The 24899-nt window shown below is 48.8% G+C and overlaps 1 protein-coding gene and 1 long non-coding RNA gene across 3 annotated transcripts in view; both read right to left on the reverse strand.

Annotated features, from left to right (window-relative positions):
- The window catches only part of MKNK2 (MAPK interacting serine/threonine kinase 2), a 45190-nt gene extending 33040 nt beyond the window's left edge, over positions 1-12150 (reverse strand). Inside the window, exons 1-3 of the mRNA XM_083421716.1 lie at positions 12033-12150; positions 9953-10112; positions 188-269 (exon numbers count right to left, since the gene is read on the reverse strand). Of these exons, the coding sequence (XP_083277842.1) occupies positions 188-269; positions 9953-10000 (130 nt within the window). The 5' untranslated portion in view covers positions 10001-10112; positions 12033-12150. The remainder of the gene's footprint in view (positions 1-187; positions 270-9952; positions 10113-12032) is intronic.
- A 5189-nt stretch (positions 12151-17339) lies between these two features.
- Positions 17340-23669, reverse strand: LOC310668651. 2 transcript variants are annotated; one of them, XR_014506755.1, is made up of 2 exons: positions 23554-23669; positions 17340-17960 (listed from the first exon to the last, which is right to left on the reverse strand). It is a non-coding gene; the product is annotated as an uncharacterized lncRNA (long non-coding RNA). The 2 variants fall into 2 exon arrangements; XR_014506756.1 differs by lacking the exon at positions 17340-17960 and adding an exon at positions 22505-22988.
- Between the last annotated feature and the right edge of the window lie 1230 nt (positions 23670-24899).

The raw sequence follows: 24899 nt of genomic DNA on the forward strand, positions 1-24899 counted from the left end.
TCGAACCGCCGACCTTCTGATCGGCAAGCCCTAGGCTCTGTGGTTTAACCCACAGCGCCACCCGGAATAGAGGTACCCTCCATCAAATGGTCTGAACCTCAAGAGGTGTAAACCTAGGACAATTCCCAGGCCAGGAACTGATTTTCTTCCTCCTGAAAGCAAAACAGAAATAAACAGCGGTGCTCACCGGGCCGAGAGGGGCATTCGAAGTTGAAGACAGAATCCAGGTGAGTGGACTGGGAGAATTCGATGTCGAACGGGTTCTGGCCCTGGGAGTAGAGAAGGAAAGGGGAAGGGAGAGAAAGAGTCACATTCAAGCCAGAATTAAAGGGGGGAAATGCTGGTAAGAAGTTTCCGGGGGATACTAGGATTCTGCTAGACCTGAGCTACACACTTAGCCTCTCCTAGACCTGAGGTGCATATTCAGTAAAAAGCATTTGCTAGACCCGAGCTGCACATTCAATTTCTCCTAGACGTGAGGTGCATATTAAGTAAAAAGCATTTGCTAGACCTGAGCTGCACATTTGGCCTCTGCTAGACCTGAGCTGCCAGCTTCTTAAACGGCAGCCGCCATCGGCGCCAACTTTTTCTGGCCAGCCACCCAAGCGCAGAAAATTTTGCACATTTTAAAAAAACACATTGCCACTTTGGGGCTGGTTTTGCTTTTCCAGAAGCAGCTCTGTGTGTCGTTCAACCCGGACGGAACCGGTCGATTAGAAAAAAATAAAAAGTAATTTGAACTTCTCTTGTGGACTAGAAACTTAGCAACCTGCAATTGCAGCTTTGCAGGAGCAGACTCCCTTGAAAGCGCTCGAACCGGTTTCTTCCCTGTTGCGCAACAGCCGGGCGAGGGAGAACAAAACCAGAAAACTGACTCTTCCCCAGTTCACAGTCTCCGTGGACAGGTTTGAGGCCGCAAAAGGAGGCCAACGGGGAGGAGAACCGCAGGGTAGCCTAACCAGACCCGGCCGGAACGCTGCCCCACCGGCTGGGGCTGGGGATCCATCCCATAATGAGCAGGGAGGAGACTGCTTGTTTGGGAACGGCAGGGCAGGGCGAGGCGAGGAGCTTGCAGACACCAGGTGCTCCGAAGCAGAAAACACAGGAGGCGTCTGCTAGACCTGAGCTGCGCACTAAGCCTCTCCTAGACCTGAGCTGCACATTTATATATCAGAAGGAGGGTGTCCACCCCCATCGTTCTGCCCAGACACTGAGGTCCAGCTCTGAGGGCCTTCTGGCAGTTCCCTCACTGCAAGAAGCCAAGTTGCAGCAAACCAGGCAGAGGGCCTTCTCGGTGGTGGCACCCGCCCTGTGGAACGCCCTCCCACCAGATGTCAAAGAGAACAACAACTACCAGACTTTTAGAAGACATCTGAAGGCAGCCCTGTTTAGGGAAGCTTTTAATGTTTGATGCACTACTGTATTTTAATATTTTGTTGGACCCAGAGTACCTGGGGAAGCCCAGCCAGATGGGCGGGGTAAAAATAAGAAATTTATTTATTATTATTATTATTATTATTATTATTATTATTATTATTATTATTAAAAAAGCATGTGGCAGATTCCTTTCTGGGCTGCGCCACAGGGGTGGGGGTGGCAAATGGACTTTGAATACACCCCCAGCTTTTATATTAAGGAATAGAATCGTAGAATATTAGGAGCTGGAAGGCACCCTGAGGATCATCTAGTCTGACCCGCTGCAATGTAACGCTGTCCCATACGGTGACCAAACCCGCAACCTTGCCATTATCATCACGCTCCACGCGCCAACCAACAGAGCTCTCATCCAAGCTCCTCAAGTTCACATTCTATATTCAGTACCTTGAAGGTAGAAGAGGAGCAGCTCAGGGAACAGTGGCCGTCGCAGAATCGGGGAATGGCTAGAAGGGACCCCAAGAGTCATCTAGTCAGCCCTCAATCCTTAACATCTCTTTGTAGGAGCCCCCCCCCCCCCCCGGAAACTCGGCTATCTAAGCTGGGCACCTTAAACCTAGGTTGTGGTCACCGCAGCAGAATGTTTATTCGCTGGGGGGGAGCGGGTTGGACTAGATGACCGCTGGGGTCCCTTCCAACGTGACAATTCAACGATCTCAGCTACGTTGCTTGACCGCAGCTTCCTCTTACGACAATTCACTCGTAAGGCAGAGAAACAGGCACAGCGGAAATGGAAATGGCATTGAGTGTGGACTAAAGAAGAGGTTTTCTTTTCTTTTATATACATTTTTATTAATCTTTTAACGTATCATTTCCAACAGTCATTTAACGTAAGTTCTTATCTTATACAATATTTTAGGCTCCCGCCAACAAGCTCTGAAGATTTTCTGTTCTTTATCACTTGGGGAAACTCAGCCAGATGGGCGAGGTATAAATAATAAATTTATTATTATTATTATTATTATTATTATTATTATTATGCATTTCTTAATTTCTCTATTACTTTTAATTATCATTAACTTGCAATATTTCAAATAGTCCTCCTTACAGAACTTCTTGCAGTCCCACCAGGGTAATCTGTTTATTACAATTGCTTTTCAAATAGTTTTTTATTATTATTATTAAATGTTTTATAATTATAAAAAGAAGAAACAGAGAAACACAACACATAAATTCAACAGACAATACATCAACAATAAAAAAATACAATACAACAAGAAAACAAAAACATTTAAACACACACCCAAGTTTCATATCCATATCTTTCATTTACTTATTTCCTCGACTTCCTCGCACCTCCTTTTTTTGTATTCTAGTTCGAATTAGCTGGTTCAACAAATCCTTTCCCTCTTCCTCAATTTTCATTCTCTGATTTATCCTAACACGATTTAACCTTAAATTTTCCACATTAGCACATTGAAAATTAATTTTCATATAATTCTTAACAACACTTCTGCTAAAACCATGTAACTTCATTCCAATATTCTTCTAACATTCATTAATTTTACAATATTTCTGTAAATATACTTTAAATTTTTTCCAATCTTCCTCCATCAACTCTTCTCCCTGGTCTCGGATTCTGCCAGTCATTTCCGCCATTTCCATATAGTCTATTGCTTTTCAAATAGTTCAAGCATTTACTCAAGTCTTCCAAGAATCTCTTAGATTCTTAAAGCAGAGGTTTCCTAATGGCGCCCAGGTTATCTCCACGTCGTCGCAGCCGGACCAGCGCCAGCAGCAAAACCAGCGTCTGAAATTCCGAGTCAGGCGCATTTTCTGAGTCCTCCGGCCCCAACAAGGCAACCTGCAATTCCTTTTATCCAAAAGGAAACCCTAGTTTCAGATTTGGCACCTGGCTTCCATATCTGAGTTTCCAAGCCTGCTCCTTGAGTGCTCTCTGCACGCGCTCAAGCAACTCTTCCCCCTGGGGGGGAACTAGCCTCCGAGAATTAAGCCCCCCGCTCCCATCGTAAACCCATTAGCACCCCCTGACCGCAAACCAAATCCACCCCCATCTCATTCCAGGCCCAAAAAAGGGAGGGAGCAGCAGGCTTATCACAAGCGGCGCCTTTCGAACCCGCAGCCTGGATAGACAGGCTGTCCTCCCGATTATTATGAAATCTACTCAGGTGAAGGAGGCAAGCGCTTCCCACAGTAGAGAGAGAGAAATGTTTTGTTCAAGCTCTCTGAACACAAACACACCCCTCTGTTGCAGAGAAGAAGCTAGTTTTCTCCTGCTCCGGATGGTAAGACTCGAACCCGTGTCCAGAAACGAGATTCCAACTCAACCTCAGGAAGAACTTTAAGAGCTGTTCGACAGGTTGCAGATTCTCCTTCCTTGCAGGTTTTTGAAGCAAAGGTACGACGGCCACCTGTCATGGATGCTTGGCCTGAGATTCCTGCTTTGCAGCGGGTTGGGCTGGATGACCCCTGGGGTTCCCTTCCAGCTCATGATTCTATGATTCTAATCGCAGCCTTCACCTCCAGATCCTCTTTTGAAAGCCAGCCTTGTCCCACACCCCTTTAATCCATTCTCAATGCACGAGGCTGGGCACATTGTGACTTTTTAGTATTAGATTGCGGCTATTAATAAAGAACAGCGGCAAGAGAAATCGATGAACTACGCAGAATTGGCTAAACTGACTGCGAGATAAGGACAACTGTGACTTTAAAGAAGAATGGGAACTTTTTACAAATTACTTAAAAACAAACAAAACGAGTTGGACGGACTCCTTGGCAGGTTGAATAAACATACACAAATTTACTGATTGATAACATGGCAGACAGATAATGTAAGGATTTGTATAATCTTGGAAGATGTAGAGAATAATATTTGCTGAGAAATCTCTGGGGGAGGGAGAGTTTGAGGGGGGGAAAGGGGGAGAAAATAATGGATATGATATGTTTTGATATGTTGAAATTGTTAATAAAAACATTTTTTTAAAAAAAGATTGCGGCTATTAATGTTTGACATTTTATTGTGTTTTTCTATGTTTTCGGGAGCCGCCCAGTGTGGCTGAGGAAACCCAGCCAGACTGGAGTGGGGAGTATAAATTATTATTATTATTACTTATTATTTTCCGCTCTGCTTGCGCCCACCCCCGATCCCCTTTGTGCCGGTTTAATTTCCACCCATCCCTCCAAAAATGCAAAAAAAAACAACAGGAAAACCCACAGACCCATTTCCGGGTTTCCCCTTCAACCTCTCTGCTCCAGCCACTATGGATTTTGCAAAACCCGGGCTCTGCGAATTCCCCGTATGAGACTCCCTTGCGCCTTTGCGCACCAAACGCACAGACTGCGGAGCCCAAGATGCGCTTACATAACCCATGTTCGCGCTGCGCCAAATATCCCTCCGTGGGGCCTCCCAGTTACATCACCCGGCCGCAAGCGAGTTTTGCAAAACGCAGAGTGCAAAAGGGGGGGGGGGAACCCTCCTGTCGCGCATCCATTCAGCGGCCTCCTCCTTCCACCCCGTGAAACACACTAGTGCGCGCACACAAACCCAGGTCTGAGGCTGCACACACAGTCATTGCTCTTTTTTAAAACTGGAGAGTTGTGCAGCAATACTTATCGACTTAAGGACCCAGGCTTTTCACGACAAGCAATAAATGCAAGGGAATCTAGTGTGTGTGTGTCGGCATGTTTAAAAATAAGTGCAAGGGCATTAATTTGAGATTAGGCAGCAAAGTCACAGGGTGGCCGGGAGGCTTCCACCATTGCCAACCCGAAAGGCGTCTTGCAAGAAATCTCTTGGAAAAATACTGGCAGGAAACGCAACCCGGGGGGAGGGGGGGGGCATGTCGAGCCCCGTGCAAAATTGGGCGTTTGAGGCACACACCCGCATTCTAAGTTGCAAAGAAAAGATTTTGCATTACATAAGGAGGAACGGAGTACGGGATCTCAGCGTGCGCTGGGGAGGGAAACGAAAATAAGATTATTTCTAAGAGCAGCTGTTATCTGCAGGCGGAAAACCCCATGAGGTTGGCTGTAGGGCAGGGGGTGGGGTTAAGAACATAGGAGATGTTCTTAAGGCATGGATGGAGGCGGCCGGTGGACCCTACAAAAAGTTCCCTCTCTCACCCCATAGTTACCCTAGAACCGTAGATTTTTGAGGGACACCAGGGGGTCATCTATCCCAACCCGCTGCGATGCAGGGAAGATTTGAATGCAGAAAGCCTAGGTTTGATCCTCAACATCTCTGACTAGGAAGTTCCCTCTCTCACCCCATAGTTACCCTAGAACCGTAGATTTTTGAGGGACACCAGGGGGTCATCTATCCCAACCCGCTGTGATGAAGGGAAGATTTGCACGCAGAAAGCCTAGGCTCAGTCATCCGCATATCTGACTAGGAAGCCCCGGATAGGCACTGCCAGTTGGTTGCTGTTAATACTGAGCTCCACGGACCAGCAAGGAAGCTTCCTGTTTAATCTTCACAACAACCTTGCGAGGCAGGCTGAAGTTGAGCGAGAGATATTCCAGAGATCAGCCAGTGAGGGTTTGGAGTCGCAGACTCCTCGGTGCCCGACCTTGACGCCACACAGATTCACTCTGGAAGTCTGAGCACCGTTTTAAAACCGGCATCTCACAGCTGGAGCAGGCGAGATCTGAGTTCGAATCCCCTATCGAGCCACAAACTCAACTCTCCCGACTCTGCTACCTGCAAAGGACTGAAGGAGGCAGGCCTCTTGCAGGAGAAAGGACAGAGCAAAACCCTTTGGGAAGGTCTTGTCGGAATCGCCGCTCTGGCTAGGCTGCCCTACCCTGCAAGGTTGCCGGGGTGATTAATTGACCAGAACGAGGAACGACGCCACTTTGAGCTCAGTGGACAGAGAAGGCGGGCTACAAACACAGTAAATAATAGGGAGCCTCGCCATCCCAACACAGAAACAGCTCTAGGCCAAGGAAACCGCGGGGTTTTGCAGAACTACAAATCCCATCATCCCTGACCATTGGGCTATGGTGGCGACTGGGAGCTGAAGCCCAGCCAAGATGACCGGTGAACGAGATGACCCCCATGGCTGTGTTGTCTTGACCCACACGGCTACTCATCTGCAATGTTTGCAGGATTATTCCAGCTGCAAAAAATCGTGCTACCTTTTAATTTGGAGAAGAGGGAAGCAAGCATACATTTGCAGGATTACGTCCGCCATGGAAAAAGAATGAAAAGCTTTTCTCCCTCTCTCACAGACGCTTACGGACGTCCCAACAAAGCTGGACGGTTGGGAGATCCGGGACGGACAGAGGAAAGCCCTTCTTGTGCACCGTTAAAACTATGGAACTCCTTGCTGCAGGAGCCAGCCATGCCCACCAACCCAGAAGGGTTAAAAAAACAGGATGAGGCAACTTCACAGCAGACAAGGCTACTTGCCAGGAAGGCTAGAAATGCTTCTGAAGACCAGTTGCTGGAAAGCATGGAATCGGCGAGTTGGAAGGGGACCCCTCAAGGTCATCCAGTCCAACCCGCTGCAATGCAGGGATCTCAGCTCAAGCACCCAGGACAGATGGCCGCCCAACCTTGGCTTGAAGACCTCCAAGGAAGGAGAGGCCACAACCTCCAAAAGGAGACGGTTCTGCAAGAGGGGAGAGTTGCTCTTTTGCTCAGATTCATGGGGTGAGTCGCAGTGAGAACAGAAGCTGGGCTAGGTGGGTCACTGGCCGGATCCTGCAGCAAAGCTCTTCTTATGTTCCTATGGAACTTCCCCATCCAGAGGCAGTCTATCTGCATCCCTAGGTTCTTGGGGGTAATTTGGCCACTGGGAGAACAGGATACTGCTAGGCCAGGTCTCATCCTGCAGTCTTTCCAACGTTCTCCTGGCAAATTCAGCCCAGGCCTGAACTGCAATGAAACCCCAGGGTTGCGGGTTCAAGCTCCACATTGGGCAAAAGATTCCTACATTGCAGGGGGTTGGACTGGATGACCCTCGGGAACCTCTTCCAACTCTTATGATTCTGTTCCCAGCTTCTCTTCCGACCTGCCCAACCGGTCTGGCTCCGAGCCGCAGAGGACCAGCCCTCCCGCGTGGCTCCCAGCCTCTGCCAACCAGGACGCCGGCATCCCATAATTAGGGAGAGCCCTCGGCAACCAGACAGGGAGGGAGGGAGGCGGCGCATCACGGGACAAACCCCATGACTCTGAGCGCAGGGTTGGCAGCCCTGCAGGGAGGAATTAATCTGCCGGGCCAAACAACCAACCGGGACTCGGCTATCCCGCCTGTGAAATGGGTACAAGACAGTAGAGACAGGCGTGGAAACCTGTCTGGCCCCGGGACTCCTCCCTCCTTTTGCCTGTTCAAAAAAGGCTAAAATATTGGGAGTGTTTTCCGGGTGTTTTGCTTGAAATTGAGTGCAGCCCTGCAGTTGTCCCTGACGGGGACTTGAACCCACAACCTTGGCAATATCAGCACCAGGCTCTAAGCAATGCAGGGTCCCGTGTTGAACCTTTGGAGTGGCAGGAACCCGTCATCTCACAAGCTAAAGGTCACCTGCCACTCAGACAATTGGAGCCACATTGCGGGATCCTGAGTCACAGCAACCATAACCCTGTTCCGTGGAAATTATAAAAACAAAACACTTGTACGGCATTATCCAGTTTGGCCTCATTTACTCAACCTGGGAGGCGTCCAACCAGGTTCTACTCAGAGGAGGCAGGACACAAGCAACCATTGCTACACAAACGCACACACCTGTAGCAACAACATCTGGGCCTCAATGAGGACTAGAAACCGGGCTGCAACCTGGGAGGCATCCAACCAGGTTCTACTCAGAGGAGGCAGGACACAAGCAACCACTGCTACACAAATGCACACACCTGTAGCAACAACATCTGGGCCTCAATGAGGACTAGAAACCGGGCTGCAACCTGGGAGGCGTCCAACCAGGTTCTACTCAGAGGAGGCAGGACACAAGCAACCATTGCTACACAAACGCACACACCTGTAGCAACAACATCTGGGCCTCCATGAGGGCTAGAAACCTGGCTGCAACTAGCAGAGAGCATCTGAGGATCAACAGGAATTGCAGAAAGCGTGCGGGCGATATCGCTGCCTCCATGAGGACTAGAAACCTGCCTATGGAGAGCAGAGAGACGCCGAGAGGTCATGTTGCCACCGAGCCAGCCTGCCAAAGGGTTTGGGGGAACTGCCGTTGGCTCAGAAATCACGGAAGTTGATGCACACGACTTGCATCACTCCCCAAACATTTCAGGCAACCTGTTTGGAAGGACAGGATTCCCTGAGGCACTTGCACAACACAGAAGTCGGGCCCCGGCCGTCTCCCTAAACACACGTCAAAGGAACTGACACAACCCTCTTTTTGCTCATTCAGCAAAACAGACACAAAAATCCCAGCACCATTGCATGTCAGGGCACCAGCGAAACGGCAAGCAAGCCTTCATTAAATGCAAGCACCCGGATCTCTCTTTCAAAAGAGCTTGCAAGCGCCAAAGGCTTCTCTCTAGGAGGCAAATTAATTCCTCTTAGGAAGCAGAAATTAATCTCACACACAACTCAGAAAAGTAAAAATGTACGACGCTCCATGCAGACGCCCGAAACTGCAACACAACTTATTGCTAAAGCATTGCTTCTGACAACGCACACCCACCAAGACAAACCCTACGACAAGGTGTTGTAAATCATTATTTATTATTATTTTTAATTGTTATTATGTCGAGTTCCTTTTAATCATTATTATGTTGGTTGGTTTCAGGTTGCATGTTGACAATAAAGGTATTATTATTCCTCTCTGGCTCCAACCACCTGCTATGTCCCCGTGCTGATTTCCCCCCTTTGATTGTAATCTCCTCGGGGCAGAGACCCTCAAGTCCTGATGGTCCTCTATAATTTGATAGACAAGGTCAAAAACTCGCTTTTTGGTGGGGCGGAGGGCAGGGAGAAGGTGGTCCAATCCTCAGCATCTCTACGTAGCAGTGTGTAGGATTATTATTATATTATATTATATTACATTATATTATATTATATTATATTATATTATATTATATTATATTAATTATATGCTACTATTATATCTGCAGCAGCAAAAGTTTCGGGGTTAGGCCTACTAAGGAAGTATTTTCCACTACTCTGAGGAAGACCACCTGTGCCACACAGGATCCCGAGTCAGCACTCCTGACTAGGAGTCCTGTGTAGCTCAGAAGCTTGCATGCACCTTAAAAAAAAATTAAGCCTTTTTATAATGAATATACGCGCTCCAAAGGTTTCAGTGCAAACGGTTTCACAGCACAGATTTTGATTCCCAAACATAAGTCTCTCCACAAATTAATGAGCAACAAAGGCATTGCAAGCCTAGGCCCAGTTACCTGGGAGTAAGCCCTATTGAATTCAATGGGGCTTCTTTATACGTCCATATGCTTGGGACTGCATTGCAAAAACGCAACTTTTTTTTTTAAAGGGAAAAACAGAAAAACGGAAGCAACTTTCAGAAGGCATTAATAAAACCCAGACACATTAACTCCGCAACACGACTTCTGTTAAATAATAATAGTTTTAATCTATCTTACCTTGAAGGAACGGTGGAAACCTTTGAGTTCTGTTTTTTTCTGCACCATTTTGGAGGTTTTGAAGATGCAAATGAAGAGGGGGGAGTAAAGAAAAGAAAAAGGGGGGCGGAGAAGGAAAAAAAACTGGGGTGAAGCTAGTCCGGGTCTGCAGATGGAGACCCTGGAAAAGGGGAGAAAAGAGGAGAAAGGTTTTATTTTAATTTTTTTAAAAGTTCAAGATTCAGCCACTGGGCGCATAACAATAAAATAGCTGTTGGGGTTTTTTTTTGGGGGGGGTGGGGATCTCATTTTTGACAAAGGAAATTTAAAAGCAAAGCACCAGACTCATGGAAAAAGGATAGAAAAATGAGAACGGCGGTTTGCAAATGACACACAAACAACACAACACAGGAACAGAGTGCGTCCCGAAATATAGAAAATTGCAAGCGGAGATTTTGCAAATAAACACACAAAGAAGTGGGGGTTTCGGGGGGGGGGAGCAAGTATTTTTCTCTGACAACAGAGGCCCTTTTGCACAGGAATCCTCGTATTTAATAATCATAATCATCGTCATAATCACAGTAATAATAGTTTGTGCATTTAAGATTCAGTTCCCAAGCTCTTCGACACAAGGCCTTTATTACAAAAATATCTCCCTCTCTCTCTCTCTCTCTGTTGCACCAGATTTTCGTCCCTTTGTGATGCAATGCAAAGCTTAGGAAGAACATTCCTTGTTTATTATTTGAAAGAGGTTTTGCTTTATTTTATTTTATTTTTTTCAAAGGAAGGGGGGGAACAAAATTCTTGGAGCCAAGGCAGATGTTGGAAGGCCCCGGGGAAGGAAGGGAAAAGGGGGTGTGTACAAAGGGGGTGGGCACCACACACACACACACACAGGCCTTTTGGAAAAGCAGGGATTATGCAGCCAACTCAAGCCCTACTCACAAGTAGACCCACTGAAATCAGTGCTCATGCCCATAGATCTAAACAGTGGTTTGCAGTTAGATGCAGCTGAGAACTGGTAGGAGAGGAATGTTATATCCCCCCCTAGCAACACAAAATTTTAATATTTCCTCCACCATCCCGTCAACCCACAAAAACCAGATATAATATTTTGCAGCTTGTGGGGCGGATAGAATAGACTTTAAGAGAAGGAAACTCGCAGATTTGCAGTAAAATAACCCAACGCTCTCTGGATTTTATTCTGAAAATCTGCAATTGGAGGGGGGGGGCTAACAGCAAAAATACACACCCCTTTTTCCAGGAGGGGTGGACTATTTCCTAAGTCACCCCCCCCCAAGAAAAAAACCCTACATCCTGGATAGCAAGGGAGGGGGAGTGATCATTCGCGTTGAGTTCATTTTCTATTATTGTATTCAGGAAGAAGGTAAAAAGGGGGGAGGAGAAAAAGAATCGCTCACTATTTGGGGGGGGGGGCGTGAAACGGATACGACCCCGCAAAGCTTCCTCCCACCCCCACCCCACGCAAACACACCTCCCCAGGCTTGCAACACAACAACAACACCACAATCCGGCCCTACCAGGTTTGCAAAAGGAAAAACATTTTTTGCAAATGGGGGGGGGTGCAAATCTGGGGACACCAAAAGACGGTAAAATAGGGAGAGAAAAGGGAATAACGGGGGGGGGGGAGTGAAGGGCTGCCTCCCCAGCCCCTCCCCCTTCCTTTCCCACTGCAAAACCCCTCCCCCCCTTAAAAACACACACACACACACACACACACACACACACGGCAGATTCAGCTGCGCGCGCCATGCAATGAGTTTGCAAACAAGGGGGGGGGGGAATGCAATACTCCCGGCCTGCTTTCTTTATTTGCATGGGGGGTCATTCGCACCCCCCCATCTGAAGTCTTCTCCCCAACCATTCTCTCTCTCTCTCCCCCCCCCCATTTCCATTGGAGATCCAGTCGTCTCTGGTTTTTTGCAAAGCGCTTTTTGCAAAGCGCAATAGCGAATGCAAGGGAAATGCAAGCTTTGCAAAAGCGCCCGGGGATCGGGGGGGGGGACACAAGCGGGGGGGGGGGTAAAGAGTCGGACCCGGCCCTCGGCAGCCCACCCACCCGGCCCGCGATCCCCCTTACCGAGACTCGGGCTCCGCAGTGCTGGCGCCACTGTAGATGGAAAAGGCACAGCCGGGCTCGGGAAGGGAGGTGCCGAGCAGGCGCCGCGCGGAGCCTTATATAGGCGGCGGAGGCGGCCCCCGCTTGCATCAGCTGAGCCCCGCCGGCCCGCCCCTGCCTCCGCCTCCGCCGGCCGGGCCGGGAAGGGAAGGGCAGCAGCCGGCAGAGGCCAGCGGGGAGAGGCAGCGAGGGGGCCTCTGGGCATGGGCAGAGTGCCTCTGCGGCAGGAGAGAGAGGGTAAAGAGTACCTGAAAACATGTGCAGAGTGTTTTCTGCTCTGCTGTATCTTCTAGGGAGGGAGTGCCTCTGGGCATGTGCAGAGTGCCTGAAAACATGTGCAGAGTGTTTTCTGCTCTGCTGTATCTTCTAGGGAGGGAGTGCCTCTGGGCATGTGCAGAGTGCCTGAAAACATGTGCAGAGTGTTTTCTGCTCTTGCCGTCTCCCCTAGGAAGGGAGTGCCTCTGGGCATGTGCAGAGTGCCTGAAAACATGTGCAGAGTGTTTTCTGCTCTTGCCGTCTCCCCTAGGAAGGGAGTGCCTCAGGGCATGTGCAGAGTGCCTTTGTTAAAGGAGAGAGAAGGCAGAGTGCACCTCCAAACATGTGCAGAGTGTTTTCTGCTCCTGCCGTCTCCTCTAGGAAAGGGGTGCCTCTGGGCATGGACAGAGTGCCTCTGCGGCAGGAGAGAGAAGGCAGTGCGCCTCTAAACATGTGCAGAGAGTTTTTTGCTCTTGCTGTCTTCCCTGGGAAGGGAGTGCCTCTGGGCATGGGCAGAGTGCCTCTGTGGCAGGAGAGGGAAGGCAAAGTGTGCATCTAAACATGTGCAGAGAGTTTTCTGCTCTGCTGTCTCCCCTGGGAAGGGAGTGCCTCTGGGCATGGGCAGAGTGCCTCTGTGACAGAACAGAGAAGGCAGTGCATGCCTCGAAACATGTGCAGATAGTTTTCTGCTCCTGTTGCCTCTGGGCATGGGCAGAGTGCCTCTGCGGCAGGAGAGAGAGGGCAAAGAGTACCTGAAAACATGTGCAGAGAGTTTTCGGCTGCTGCCGTCTCCTCTGGGAAAGGGGTGTCTCTAGGCATGTGCAGAGTGCCTCTGCAGCAGGAGAGGGAGGGTAAAGAGTACCTGAAAACATGTGCAGAGAGTTTTCTGCTCTTGCCGTCTCCCCTAGGAAGGGAGTGCCTCTGGGCATGTGCAGAGTGCCTCTGCGGAAGGAGAGAGAAGGCAGAGTGCGCCTCTAAACATGTGCAGAGAGTTTTTTGCTCCTGCTGTCTCCTCTAGGAAAGGGGTGCCCCTGGGCATGGGCAGAGTGCCTCTGCGGAAGGAGAGAGAAGACAGTGCGTGCCTCTAAACATGTGCAGAGAGTTTTCTGCCCCTGCCATCTCCTCCAGGAAGGGAGTGCCCCTGGGCATGGGCAGAGTGCCTCTGTAGCAGGAGAGGGAGGGTAAAGAGTACCTGAAAGCATGGGCAGAGTGTTTTCTGCTGCTGCTGTCTCCCCTAGGAAGGGAGTGCCTCTGCAGCAAGAGAGAGAAGGCAGAGTGTGCCTCTAAACATGTGCAGAGTGTTTTCTGCTCTGCTGTATCCTCTAGGGAGGGAATGCCTCTGGGCATGTGCAGAGCGCCTCTGCGACAGGAGAGAGAAGACAGTGCGTGCCTCTAAACATGTGCAGAGAGTTTTCTGCCCCTGCCGTCTCCTCCAGGAAGGGAGTGCCCCTGGGCATGGGCAGAGTGCCTCTGTGGCAGGAGAGGGAGGGTAAAGAGTACCTGAAAGCATGTGCAGAGTGTTTTCTGCTGCTGCTGTCTCCCCTGGGAAGGGAGTGCCTCTGGGCATGTGCAGAGTGCCTCTGTGACAGGAGATAGAAGACAGTGCATGTCTCTAAACATGTGCAGAGTTTTTTGCTCCTGCTGTCTCCTCTTGGAAAGGGGTGCCCCTGGGCATGTGCAGAGTGCCTCTGCGGCAAGAGAGAGAAGGCAGAGTGCGCCTCCAAACATGTGCAGAGTGTTTTCTGCTCTGCTGTATCCTCTAGGGAGGGAGTGCCTCTGGGCATGTGCAGAGTGCCTCTGCGGCAGGAGAGAGAAGGCAATGCGTGCCTCTAAACATGTGCAGAGAGTTTTCTGCTCCTGCGGTCTCCTCTAGGAAAGGGTTGCCTGGATTAGTCCCTCGCTGCTGCCTTCCTCACCCCCAACTTTTACCATCTTTTCAGTGGGTATTTCTAATCCACAACCTGCAAACCTCCTTCCTTTATGGGTGACCTCTGCAAAAACTAGCCCCTTTTTTTCCTCCTGGAGACCAGAGCCCACATTGCAGGATCCGTCCCCCTGCCCGGACCCACCCTGGCTTCACTTTTCCACACTGCCAGTTGTGACAGAGGATGTGCAAACAGACAAATGTGTATGTGCAATTTCACATGCCCATTGTTAATAATAATAATAATAATAATAATAATAATTTATTGCATGACCAGATCACCCAATCCAGCCTCTAAATCAACCCAGGAATGTAGAGGGTGCGAAATACGCCACGATTCGTCTACCACGTTCGCCAAAGACAGATGCGACCCCAATCCTTATCCCACGGCATTCCTGGATTGCGGCGGGTTGGTCTAGATGACCCCTGGGGTCCCTTCCCGCGATCTGTAACGCCTCCCTCTCTCCCCCACCTTGGGATTCGAGGAGGCTTGCAGCGTTTGAAAAGCATCGTTCGGAAATGCAAAGTGACGAGGGCAGGTTAATGGAAAACAATAATTAAAGCGCATCGCAGCGCATTTGAAACCAGAAATTAAAATCCTGTTTGCCCTGCCCAGCAGCCCAGTAATCGCCATTGTCCAAAGGCCTCTCCAAGCAAGGTCTTGGCCTGTCGCTGGAAGGAGAGCGAAGAGGGAGCCAGTTGAACCTCTCCGGAGAGGGACTCTGCAATATGGGAGCCACCACAGAAAAGGCTCCGTCAAGCCCCACCAGCCGTTCCTCCACGATCGGTTAAGACAGCTTCTAAAAACCAGTGTCTTTTTGCAAACGGGCATCACTCGGTGCATGCTCAGAGACTATTATTTCCCCTTAAACTTCACATGGTTGTCATTTTAAAAGGCCCACGCCTATCAAGAAGGGGTTGACAGGCCCTCCAAGTGTCCCTATTTTCCAGGGACAGTCCTGGGTTTTCAGAAGCCGTCCCAGTTTCTGATTTTCCTTAGGACGTCCCTATTTTCTTTGGAGGAATATATACCCTTTCAAAAATGTCCTCTGAAGGCAGCCCTGCATGGGGAAGTTTTATAATGTTGCGTTATGTTTTTATTGTCAGAGTGACAGTATTATTATTATTATTATTATTATTATTATTATTATTATTAAAGGTAAAGGGATCCCTGACCATTAGGTCCAGTCGTGGCCAACTCTGGGGTTGTGGCGCTCATCTTGCTTTACTGGCCAAGGGAGCCGGTGTACAGCTTCCGGGTCATGTGGCCAGCATGACTAAGCCGCTTCTGGCGAACCAGAGCAGCGCCCAGAAACGCCATTTACCTCCCCGCTGGAGCAGTACCTACTTATCTACATCCACTTTGACGTGCTTTCAAACTGCTAGGTGGGCAGGAGCAGGGACCGAGCAACGGGAGCTTACCCCGTCATTGCGGGGATTCGAACCGCTGACCTTCTGATCGGCAAGTCCTAGGCTCTGTGTTTTAACCCACAGCACCACCCGCATCCCTATTGTTATTATTATTGTTATTAAACAGGATGTCCCTATTATCACCAGAGAAATGTTGGAGGGTATTGCGCTCTGTGTATTCTCAGAGGTTAACCCCACTGCTGGCAACAAAATGAAAGTTAGCAGTCTAAGGGTCGATAATGAGGAACTGGGCTCAAAAGCTGCTTGTGAATCCATAGCCTGATTTTTCTCCCTATCGGTATGCAAAGCACCTATCTGTCTCTGGAAAGTGAGTTTGCCTGTTGCATCTCTGCACGATGCTCTCGTGTGCATCCTTGGAATCATTCGTCGGAGTGGGAGAACCGGTTTTGCCACACTTTTGTGCTGGGCACAATTGCACGGGGCTCCAAACTGCTCCAGATGTGCCGGACGGAGGAGGCAGCCCGTTCTCTCTCTACGCGAGTCCCTGCTCTGGTCTTGCCTAAACTGCAGGCAGCCTGGCTTGCTTATTTTTGTTTTTTTTAAATAATATTTTTATTAAGGTTTTTACATAAAAAGAAAAAACAACAGAAAAATACAAAAATGCAAAAATACAAAACGACAAAAACAACAACACAAAAGAGAAAAAAGAACAAATAAAAACAATTCTATTTTCATAGTATTCCTTGCATTTACTTATTTTCCAGACTTCCCCACACCTCCCCTCACTGTATTCCAGTTCATATATTTGATCAGCAAATCCCTTCCCTCTATCTTAACTAATCTTTATCTTAATATCTTAATATATCTTAATCTCCTTAATATCTTAATAAATTAAGCCTTTTAATTTTACACCTTTTAACCTTTGAATTTTCTATACTCCTTCACCACTTTATTGCTAACAACCTTTTATTTACGTTCAATCCGATGTCATTCTAACATTCATTAATCTCTGGCTTGCTTATTTTGGGGGTACCTCTCTTAGCAAGCATCTTTGGGAGGCTAGGTGGAGTGGGGTCACTGGGCAGGGAGATTGGGAGGTGGGGTTTATAAATTCATTAAACTCCCCCCCCCACACACTTCCTGCAGTGCAAGGGGGTTGGACTGGATGACCCTGAGGGTTCCTTCCAACTCCACCACTATATGATTCAGCGCGCATGCACACGCAATAGTTTGCCCACCAGACTACATATTTGGATTGAGTCAGCCGGTCCCAACGGGGAGGCGGGGCTAAGCCGTATCCCCAGGGAGATGCCTCCCTGTTGCCCCCCTGCCCGAGTCCCTGTTCTTCGTGCAACTCCTTCCAGTTTCAACACACAAGCAAAAGCTTGGGAAGCGGGGAAAAAGCTCGTCATGTTGACCCGAAGCAGTTCCAAGCAGCTCCGACCTGCTGCAAGGCCTGGTAAGATTGTGCAAGCAATTTCTCTCCCCTCCAGTGAAATTTCCCTCCCTGTCCGCTTCTTCAATCACGTACAGACTCATTCCTCTCCGTGTCTCGTGCGCCAAAGCATTGTCTGTCCCTTCTGCCATCAGGTGACTCTCCAAATCCTTTCCTGGGGAGAGCTTTGCTTTGTAAGACCAGAGAGGTTTCTGTTTTTAAAGGCCACCCCCCCCTCACCCCAAAGAGATTCTTAAAGAGACACGCTTGGTTTAAAAATAAATAAATATCATTGAGGTTTGTAGAGGAAAATACAAAGCTTTATATCTTTCTCCCCTGTTTTTAAGCAAACAAAGACTTTAAAAGATCAAAAAAAGGGGAGGGGGATAGAGAAAGAAAAAGCAAGTAAAGAGAGAAGCTTGCTTTCTCCTCCTCTGGAGGGTAGGACTCGAACCCGTGGCTTCAAGCAACGAGAAAGGAGATTCCGACTCAACGTCAAGAAAAACTTGCTGGCAGTGAGAGCTGTTTGACCGGGGGGGTGGAAGGTGGTGGACTCTCCTTCCCGGGAGGTTTTTAAGCAGAAGTTGGGCGGCCGACTGCTGCAGGTGCTTTAGTGGAAATTCCTGCCTTGCAGCGGGTTGGGCTAGATGACCCCTGGGGTCCCTTCCAACTCTGCAATTCTAGGATTCAAGACAAAATTCAGAAGCACGGACTCTGAATGGCACCGTTGTCGTTTAATTCCGTAGATAGGGAGCTTTGTTAAAAGCGGGGTTTTGGTAAGGAAATTCACCGTGGTGGTGGTTCCTGACGCCCTGGCCTTCAGGAGCCATAACCAGATGCCGATTTGCTACCGGGTCAAGTCTGAGGTGTTCCTATTAGTATATGAAGCCCTTAAGAAGTTTACCTGCGAGAAAAACACAAGAAGACGGAAGAAGTTAAAACAAAAAACAAAAATCACACATGGGTGAAAGGGAGTGGGGAGTATAGGGGAATTTATAATATTATTTATAATATAAAATTTCTAATTGTGTTGTATTTATATACAGCAAAGAGAAGTCTGGAGCAATTAGATATATTTTAATTTAGTTAACTATGTAATAGGCTTATATTAGAAAAGGAATATGGATTTCGAATTTGATGTTTGTAATTTTTCTTTTTCCGGTTTTGGAAATGAAGAAGTTGTTTACCTGCAAGGCTGCCTTACGCCACTAGGCCTTCTTGGTTCTGTGACCAAGGTCATGCTCAACGCCCCTTCTGCACGGCTAAGAACCAGATCATTTTAGCGTCTGCACTTTGGAACTCCCCGCCACTTGACGCCAGGCCTTCCCTGTACTATTTTGGGCCCCTGCTAGAAACCCCAACACGGAGGCAGGAGGAGAGGACGGAGGCCTGTCCCGTGCCAGGGGTGCTTCCGACGTTCTCACCTGGCATACGCATTTCGGCATCTGATCCACGGGGCAAGACCTACTGGGTTCCAGCTGCTCTGCTCACTAGGCCTGACGCTCCACCAAATCTCTTCCGGTTGCGTTCTTGCTAATAAATAGTTCACCCCAACTTGCATCACATCAGACGTGACTGATTTGTAGACAAGCAACACGACAAGAGACAAAACACGGACTGTTGTAACCAAAGAAAATCACACACACACACACACACACATTATCTCCAACCTGCTTAGTGTGATTCGCTCCCGACACCCTCATTCTCTCCCTTCTCTCTCTCTCTCTCTCTCTCTCTGTCTCTCATTCATTCAGCCTTTACAGTACTGGCATCATTTAGACAACAGAAATCATAAATGGAAAAAAAAATAATCCATAATACATTGGTACTTTAGATGTTTCAAACACATAAAACATATGGTAGACACCATTAACCCTAACCCCTACATTCTTGTTATAAGTTTGATATTATTTAGGTAAAGGTAAAGGGACCCCTGACCATTAGGTCCAGTCGTGGCCGACTCTGGGGTTGTGGCGCTCATCTCGCTTTATTGGCCGAGGGAGCCGGCGTACAGCTTCCGGGTCATGTGGCCAGCATGACTAAGCCACTTCTGGCGAACCAGAGCAGCGCACGGAAACGCCGTTTACCTTCCTGCTGGAGTGGTACCTATTTATCTACTTGCACTTTGTGCTTTCGAACTGCTAGGTTGGCAGGAGCAGGGACCGAACAACAGGAGCTCACCCCGTCGCAGGGATTCGAACCGCCGACCTTCCGATCAGCAAGCCCTAGGCTCTGTGGTTTAACCCACAGCACTACCTGCGTCCCTATTATTATCCTAATAGGTGTGTAAATATGAATAACTAATTCCAAATTTTTCCATACTTTTAAATTATAAAAATAGTTAGGCATCATTTCATGATGGATATGCAAACCTAAGTAAGAAGATGAGCCTGCAAAGGGCTGAGTGGGCTGTCTCTCTCACAGCACAATCTCGCTGAGCGCCCAGAACGGAGCATCGTGCAGGGAAGCAACGGGAGGCCTCTTCTTTCGCCACCCCAGCCCCAGCTCCTCTCTAATTGGCTGCCCTGCTCCCTGCCTCCTTCTCGTGCTCCAAGGTTCGGCGATTGTTAATGTGGAGGGCGGTTGCAGATGGGAGGTGAACGGGGCCACCTTGGCAGCAGTGCCCAGGCTGAGGTGTGGCAGAGCAGGTTGGCTCCCCGTGACTCTCTTGAGTTTTATTGCTGCCTAAATTGCCCTCTGCTTGGCAGAGTGACCTAAATAACATTCCCAGGTGTTCTTGCAGGCCTTATCTTTATTATATATAGATATAATTTTTCATACAATAACAGAATCGTAGCATTGGAAGGGACCCTAAAGGGTCATCCAGCCCAACCCCCTGCAATGCAGGAATTTCAACTAAAGCATCTGTGACAGATAATGCCATCCAACCTCTGCTTTGAAACCTCCAAGGAAAGAGAGGCCGTCACCTGCCGAGGGAGACCATTCATACTACTACTGGGAGTGGCCACCGAGACCACATAACACCGGTCTTGAAAGACCTGCATTGGCTCCCAGTGCGTTTCCGAGCACAATTCAAAGTGTTGGTGCTGACCTTGAAAGCCCTAAATGGCCTCAAAGGCCCGGTATACCTGAAGGAGCGTCTCCACCCCCATCGTTCTGCCCGGACACTGAGGTCCAGCGCCGAGGGCCTTCTTGGTGGTGGCGCCCGCCCTGTGGAACTCCCTCCCACCAGATGTCAAAGAGAACAACAACAGTCATAAAAGGTAAAGGTACCCCTGCCCGTACGGGCCAGTCGTGTCCGACTCTAGGGTTGTGCGCTGATCTCACTCTAGAGGCCGGGAGCCAGCGCTGTCCGCAGACACTTCCGGGTCACGTGGCCAGCGTGACAAAGCTACTCTGGCGAGCCAGAGCCGCACACGGAAACGCCGTTTACCTTCCCGCTAGTAAGCGGTCCCTATTTATCTACTTTTACCCGGGGGTGCTTTCGAACTGCCAGGTTGGCAGGCGCTGGGACCGAGCAACGGGAGCGCACCCCGCCACGGGGAATCGAACCGCCGATCATACGATCGGCAAGTCCTAGGCACTGAGGCTTTTACCCACAACGCCACCCGCATCCTAACAACAGTCATACCTCGGGTTAAATATGCTTCAGGTTGAGCGTTTTCAGGTTACGCTCCGCGGTGACCCGGAAGTAACAGGATGCGTTACTTCTGTGTTTCGCCGCTCGCGCATGCGCAGTTGCTCAAAATGATGTCATGCACATGCACGGAAGCATGCGCAGACTTGCAGTCGCGTGTTACGTTCTACTCAGGATGCGAACGGGGCTCCGGAACGGATCCCGTTCGCATCCAGAGGTACCACTGTACCAGACTTTTAGAAGACATCTGAAGGCAGCCCTGTTTAGGGAAGCTTTTAATGTTTGATGCATTACTGTATTTTAATATTTTGTTGGAAGCTGCCCAGAGTGGCTGGGGAAGCCCAGCCAGATGGGCAGGGTATAAACAATAAATTATTATTATTAGTAGTAGAGTAGTAATAGTTTTGCCTGCACAGGTTGGCAGCAGCTTTGTGTGGTTTCAGACAGCAAGTCTTTCCCCAGGTGCCGAACCCTGGACCCTAACCCCACAACCGGTCCCTAGTGCATTACGGACCCTGTTTTCCTGCATTTAGCTGCAGTTTAAAGAGACAGCTGAGCGAGAAAGCGAGAAACAGAGAGGACTAGAAACAGGAGTCACGCTTGCTGCCGCCTGAGCAGGTCGCTCCTCCTCCTCTGGAGGGTAAGGCAGGTCCCTGGACTCTGCGGAGCGAAGGGGAAGGGCGTTATCAGCACAGAAAAACAGTTGCAGAGCTCTTGCCAAGGATTACATAACCGCAAGGTTACCACGAGACGAGGTGCGTGCCCTAATAACCCTGATAAGCAGAACAGCTGCTTGGCTTGCAGAAGGAGCTGGCTCCTTGATTGATTGACAAGAGCCTCTTGTCAATCAATGCAGGCAACCCTCTCCCTCCCCCCACCCCAAGTTTCTTCTATTAAGTATTCCAAAATTTCACACGTACATTTCTTATATATAATTAGTTTTTCTAACATACCATTAATTAAACACATTTTTACATCTTATTCAATATTTTGACTTCCACCAGTCCAGTCTGAAAATTTTCCAGTCTAATCTCTTAGTATACATTTCTTATTTTCCCTGGTACCTTTAAAACTCATAACCAATCTCTCTATTCTTTATCTACTTTGTAGCACTTCATATATTTCTCCTTACAAAACTTCTTGTAGTCTTACTAGAGTAATTTGTTGATTACAGTTCTCTTCAAATAATTTGTATATTTCTTCCAATCTTCTGCAAATCTCTGTTCCCGCAGGTTTCGAATCCTTCCTGTCATTTTGTCCAATTCTGCGTAGTCCATTATTTTCATCTGCCATTCTTCTTTCGTCTGAATTTCTTCTTGCTTCCATTTCTTCCATACTCTTGCCGCTGTTGTTACATATAAAAACAATTTAACATCTTGCCTATTAATATCCTGAAGTAGAAATGCTTCTGGTGGGTTTTTTTTTAATGTATATTTCAACATCTTTTTCATCTCATTATATATCATTTCCCAGAAGTTCTTTATTTTCTTACATTCCCACCACACATGATATAATCACACATACATTTCAATACACAATAAAAACTCTTTTTGTCCGACTTCCCACCTCCTTTCCCTGTTTCTCTCCTTCCGCTGCTCCCTATTTTCTGTCTCTCAAACTTGACAAAACTACCGTAATCTTTAAACCCTCCTGTTGCTCAGGGTTCGAATCCTGACCCCATGTTTGTCATGTAATAATATTCCTTTAAATAATTTGAGAAGGGTTTCCCCTCTTCCACAAAAACCTTATTTTAGCTGCTAACTTTGCCCATCTGGCATAATCCATCGCCTTCCTTATTCATTCTGCTTTGGTGAGAATTTCTGCTTCTTCCCATTTTTGTGTGTGTAGAGAATCTTAGCTGCAGTTGTAAACAACTTCATCGTCTTCATCGTCTTTTGGGGGGAACTTCTGTCCCTATAATCCCTAAAAGAAAAACTCCAGGGATTGTTGTTTTTTTGGTATAGTAAACGTCCTTTTTATCTCATCATATATCATCTCCCAAAATCCCGGGCCACCTGGACAGAAGGTCTCAGCTTCGTAGGTTCCAAACAAAATCAGAGCTTTGTTTGCAATAATGAGGACTACAGCCTTGCGTCGCCTTTAGGGAAACGATAATATAAGTCAACAGTAGAGCAGCTGCTTTGGAGGCAGGAAGCTCTGGGGCCAATCCTCAGGATCTCCAGTTAGGGCCAAGAGAGACCCCTACGCGTAGCCCTCGGCTTTCTGCACATGGGCAGATGCACTCTTGGTTGCAATGGGCTCTGTCGCTCCCCAAGGGGCAGGCAGCTGTTGTTTTCTTGCAGTCCAGGTCTGCCTTGCAAACCTCCTTCGTTCCTGCAAAGAGGGGAGAGGCAGTGTCACTTGCAATTTTTCTGCTTCTTGTGAGACCCTATCCATTTTTTAAAGAAAAGAACCAGCTCAAAAGCCCATCATGAGGCAGGTGCAGAGTGTCTAGAACCTCTAAACACATGCCCTCCAACATTTCTCTGATGGAAATAGGGACGTGGGTGGCGCTGTGGGTTAAACCACAGAGCCTAGGACTTGCCAATCAGAAGGTCGGCGGTTCGAATCCCCGCAATGACAGGGTGAGCTCCCGTTGCTCGGTCCCTGCTCCTGCCCACATAGCAATTCGAAAGCACGTCAAAGTGCAAGTAGATAAATAGGTACCACACTGGTGGGAAGGTAAACGGTGTTTCCGTGCGCTGCTCTGGTTCGCCAGAAGCGGCTTACTCCCTTGGCCAATAAAGCGAGATGAGCGCTGCAACCCTAGAGTCGGCCACGACTGGACCTAATGATCAGGCGTCCCCTTATTTGATCCCAGAATGTTGCACTTTATGCACTTTATGCAACAAATCAGATCAAATCAGAAACCAGGACAGGGCTTCTGACAACTGCGCACGCTTGCAGGCCTGGTTGCACAAGACCCCGGTTGTGCAATATCCAGGAATGGAGCAGGATGCAAAACAGGAGAGGAGACCTGCCCTCCCCCCGCCAGTGTTTCTCCTCCAAAAGTCCTCTCCTAGGGGAGAGTTGCCAGGGGAGGGACCCAAAGCGCTTATGAGCCCAAGGAAATTGCGGACGCCTCCCTCCCTCTCTCCCTCATTGGTTTCCTCCCCTCCCAGCCCACTGGACGTTCCCCTTCCAGCCAGCAAAACATGTTTTCCTCCGGAATCTGTCTGCTACGCAGGCCGGGAGACCGCCCCAGGTTTCCGAGAAAACTCTGGAGGCCTGGAATGGGCCTGACCTTCTTAAAAACCGCTGGAAGACCGCCTGAAAAAACGAGACCCTCGCTTGCTAGCTAGCTAGCTAGGCAGGCTGGCCTTCAAGAGAATGCCAAATAAATCTGCCTTCTGTGTCTCTGTAGGAGCCTAGAATTGTACAGCTGCAAGGGACCCTGAGGGCATCTCGTCCACCCCCTGCAAGGCAACACACTTTTGCCCAATGTGGGGTTCGAACCCGCAACCCGTCCTTTGCTCTTATTGAAACCGCTTTTGATTTTGAGTCGTTGAGGAGTAGAATCTGGCTTTAAGGGGAGGGCAGTCCGCGCTGGAGTGTGTCTGTTTTTGCATGCAAAAAGGCCCCAGCCTCCCCAAACAGGAAAACCCTGGAGGGAGGTTTTTGGGACTCCAGCCCTCGCCTGCAGCATCCTCGGTTCACCCGAGGCGAGCGGGCATATTGCAAGGCTGGATTATCTGCATATATCCACACGGGCTCCACCCTGCTTATCTGCAGCTGTGCTGGCCTCTCAGGGTAAACAAATATGTGTTGCAGACCACGTTTCTCTCTCTCTGTTTGTGTGCGTGCGCGCCTATTCCCCTGGAGTTAACCCAATAATTCTCACAGCGTTCCTAAAAGATTCCCACCCACCCTCTCTTATAACGCTAGACCGTGGGCATGCAGTGAAGCTGAACATTGAGAGATTCAACAGAGTTCAACTGTGGAACTCCCTCCCACTGCAGGCAGTTAGGGCCATCAACTTGGAGAGCTTCAAAAACGGATCGGACACACATGCGGAGGAGCAAAAGGCTTTTGGCGACTACCGTATTTTTTGCACCATAACACTCACTTTTTTCCTGTGTGAGGTTCCAGGGAATGGGGCGAAATTTGGGCGCAGTTTGCATTTAGAAACAGACCGACCTCATTCCCAATTTCCCCAAATAGCACGAGAACTGAAACACACAACACGTGCCGCTTCTGAATTTTGCAAAGGAGGTCTCCAACCCCCCGAAAAGTGAACAGAAATGT

This window comes from Podarcis tiliguerta, assembly GCF_965153285.1.
Source record: "Podarcis tiliguerta genome assembly, chromosome: 18".
In the NCBI taxonomy this organism is placed as follows: domain Eukaryota; kingdom Metazoa; phylum Chordata; class Lepidosauria; order Squamata; family Lacertidae; genus Podarcis; species Podarcis tiliguerta.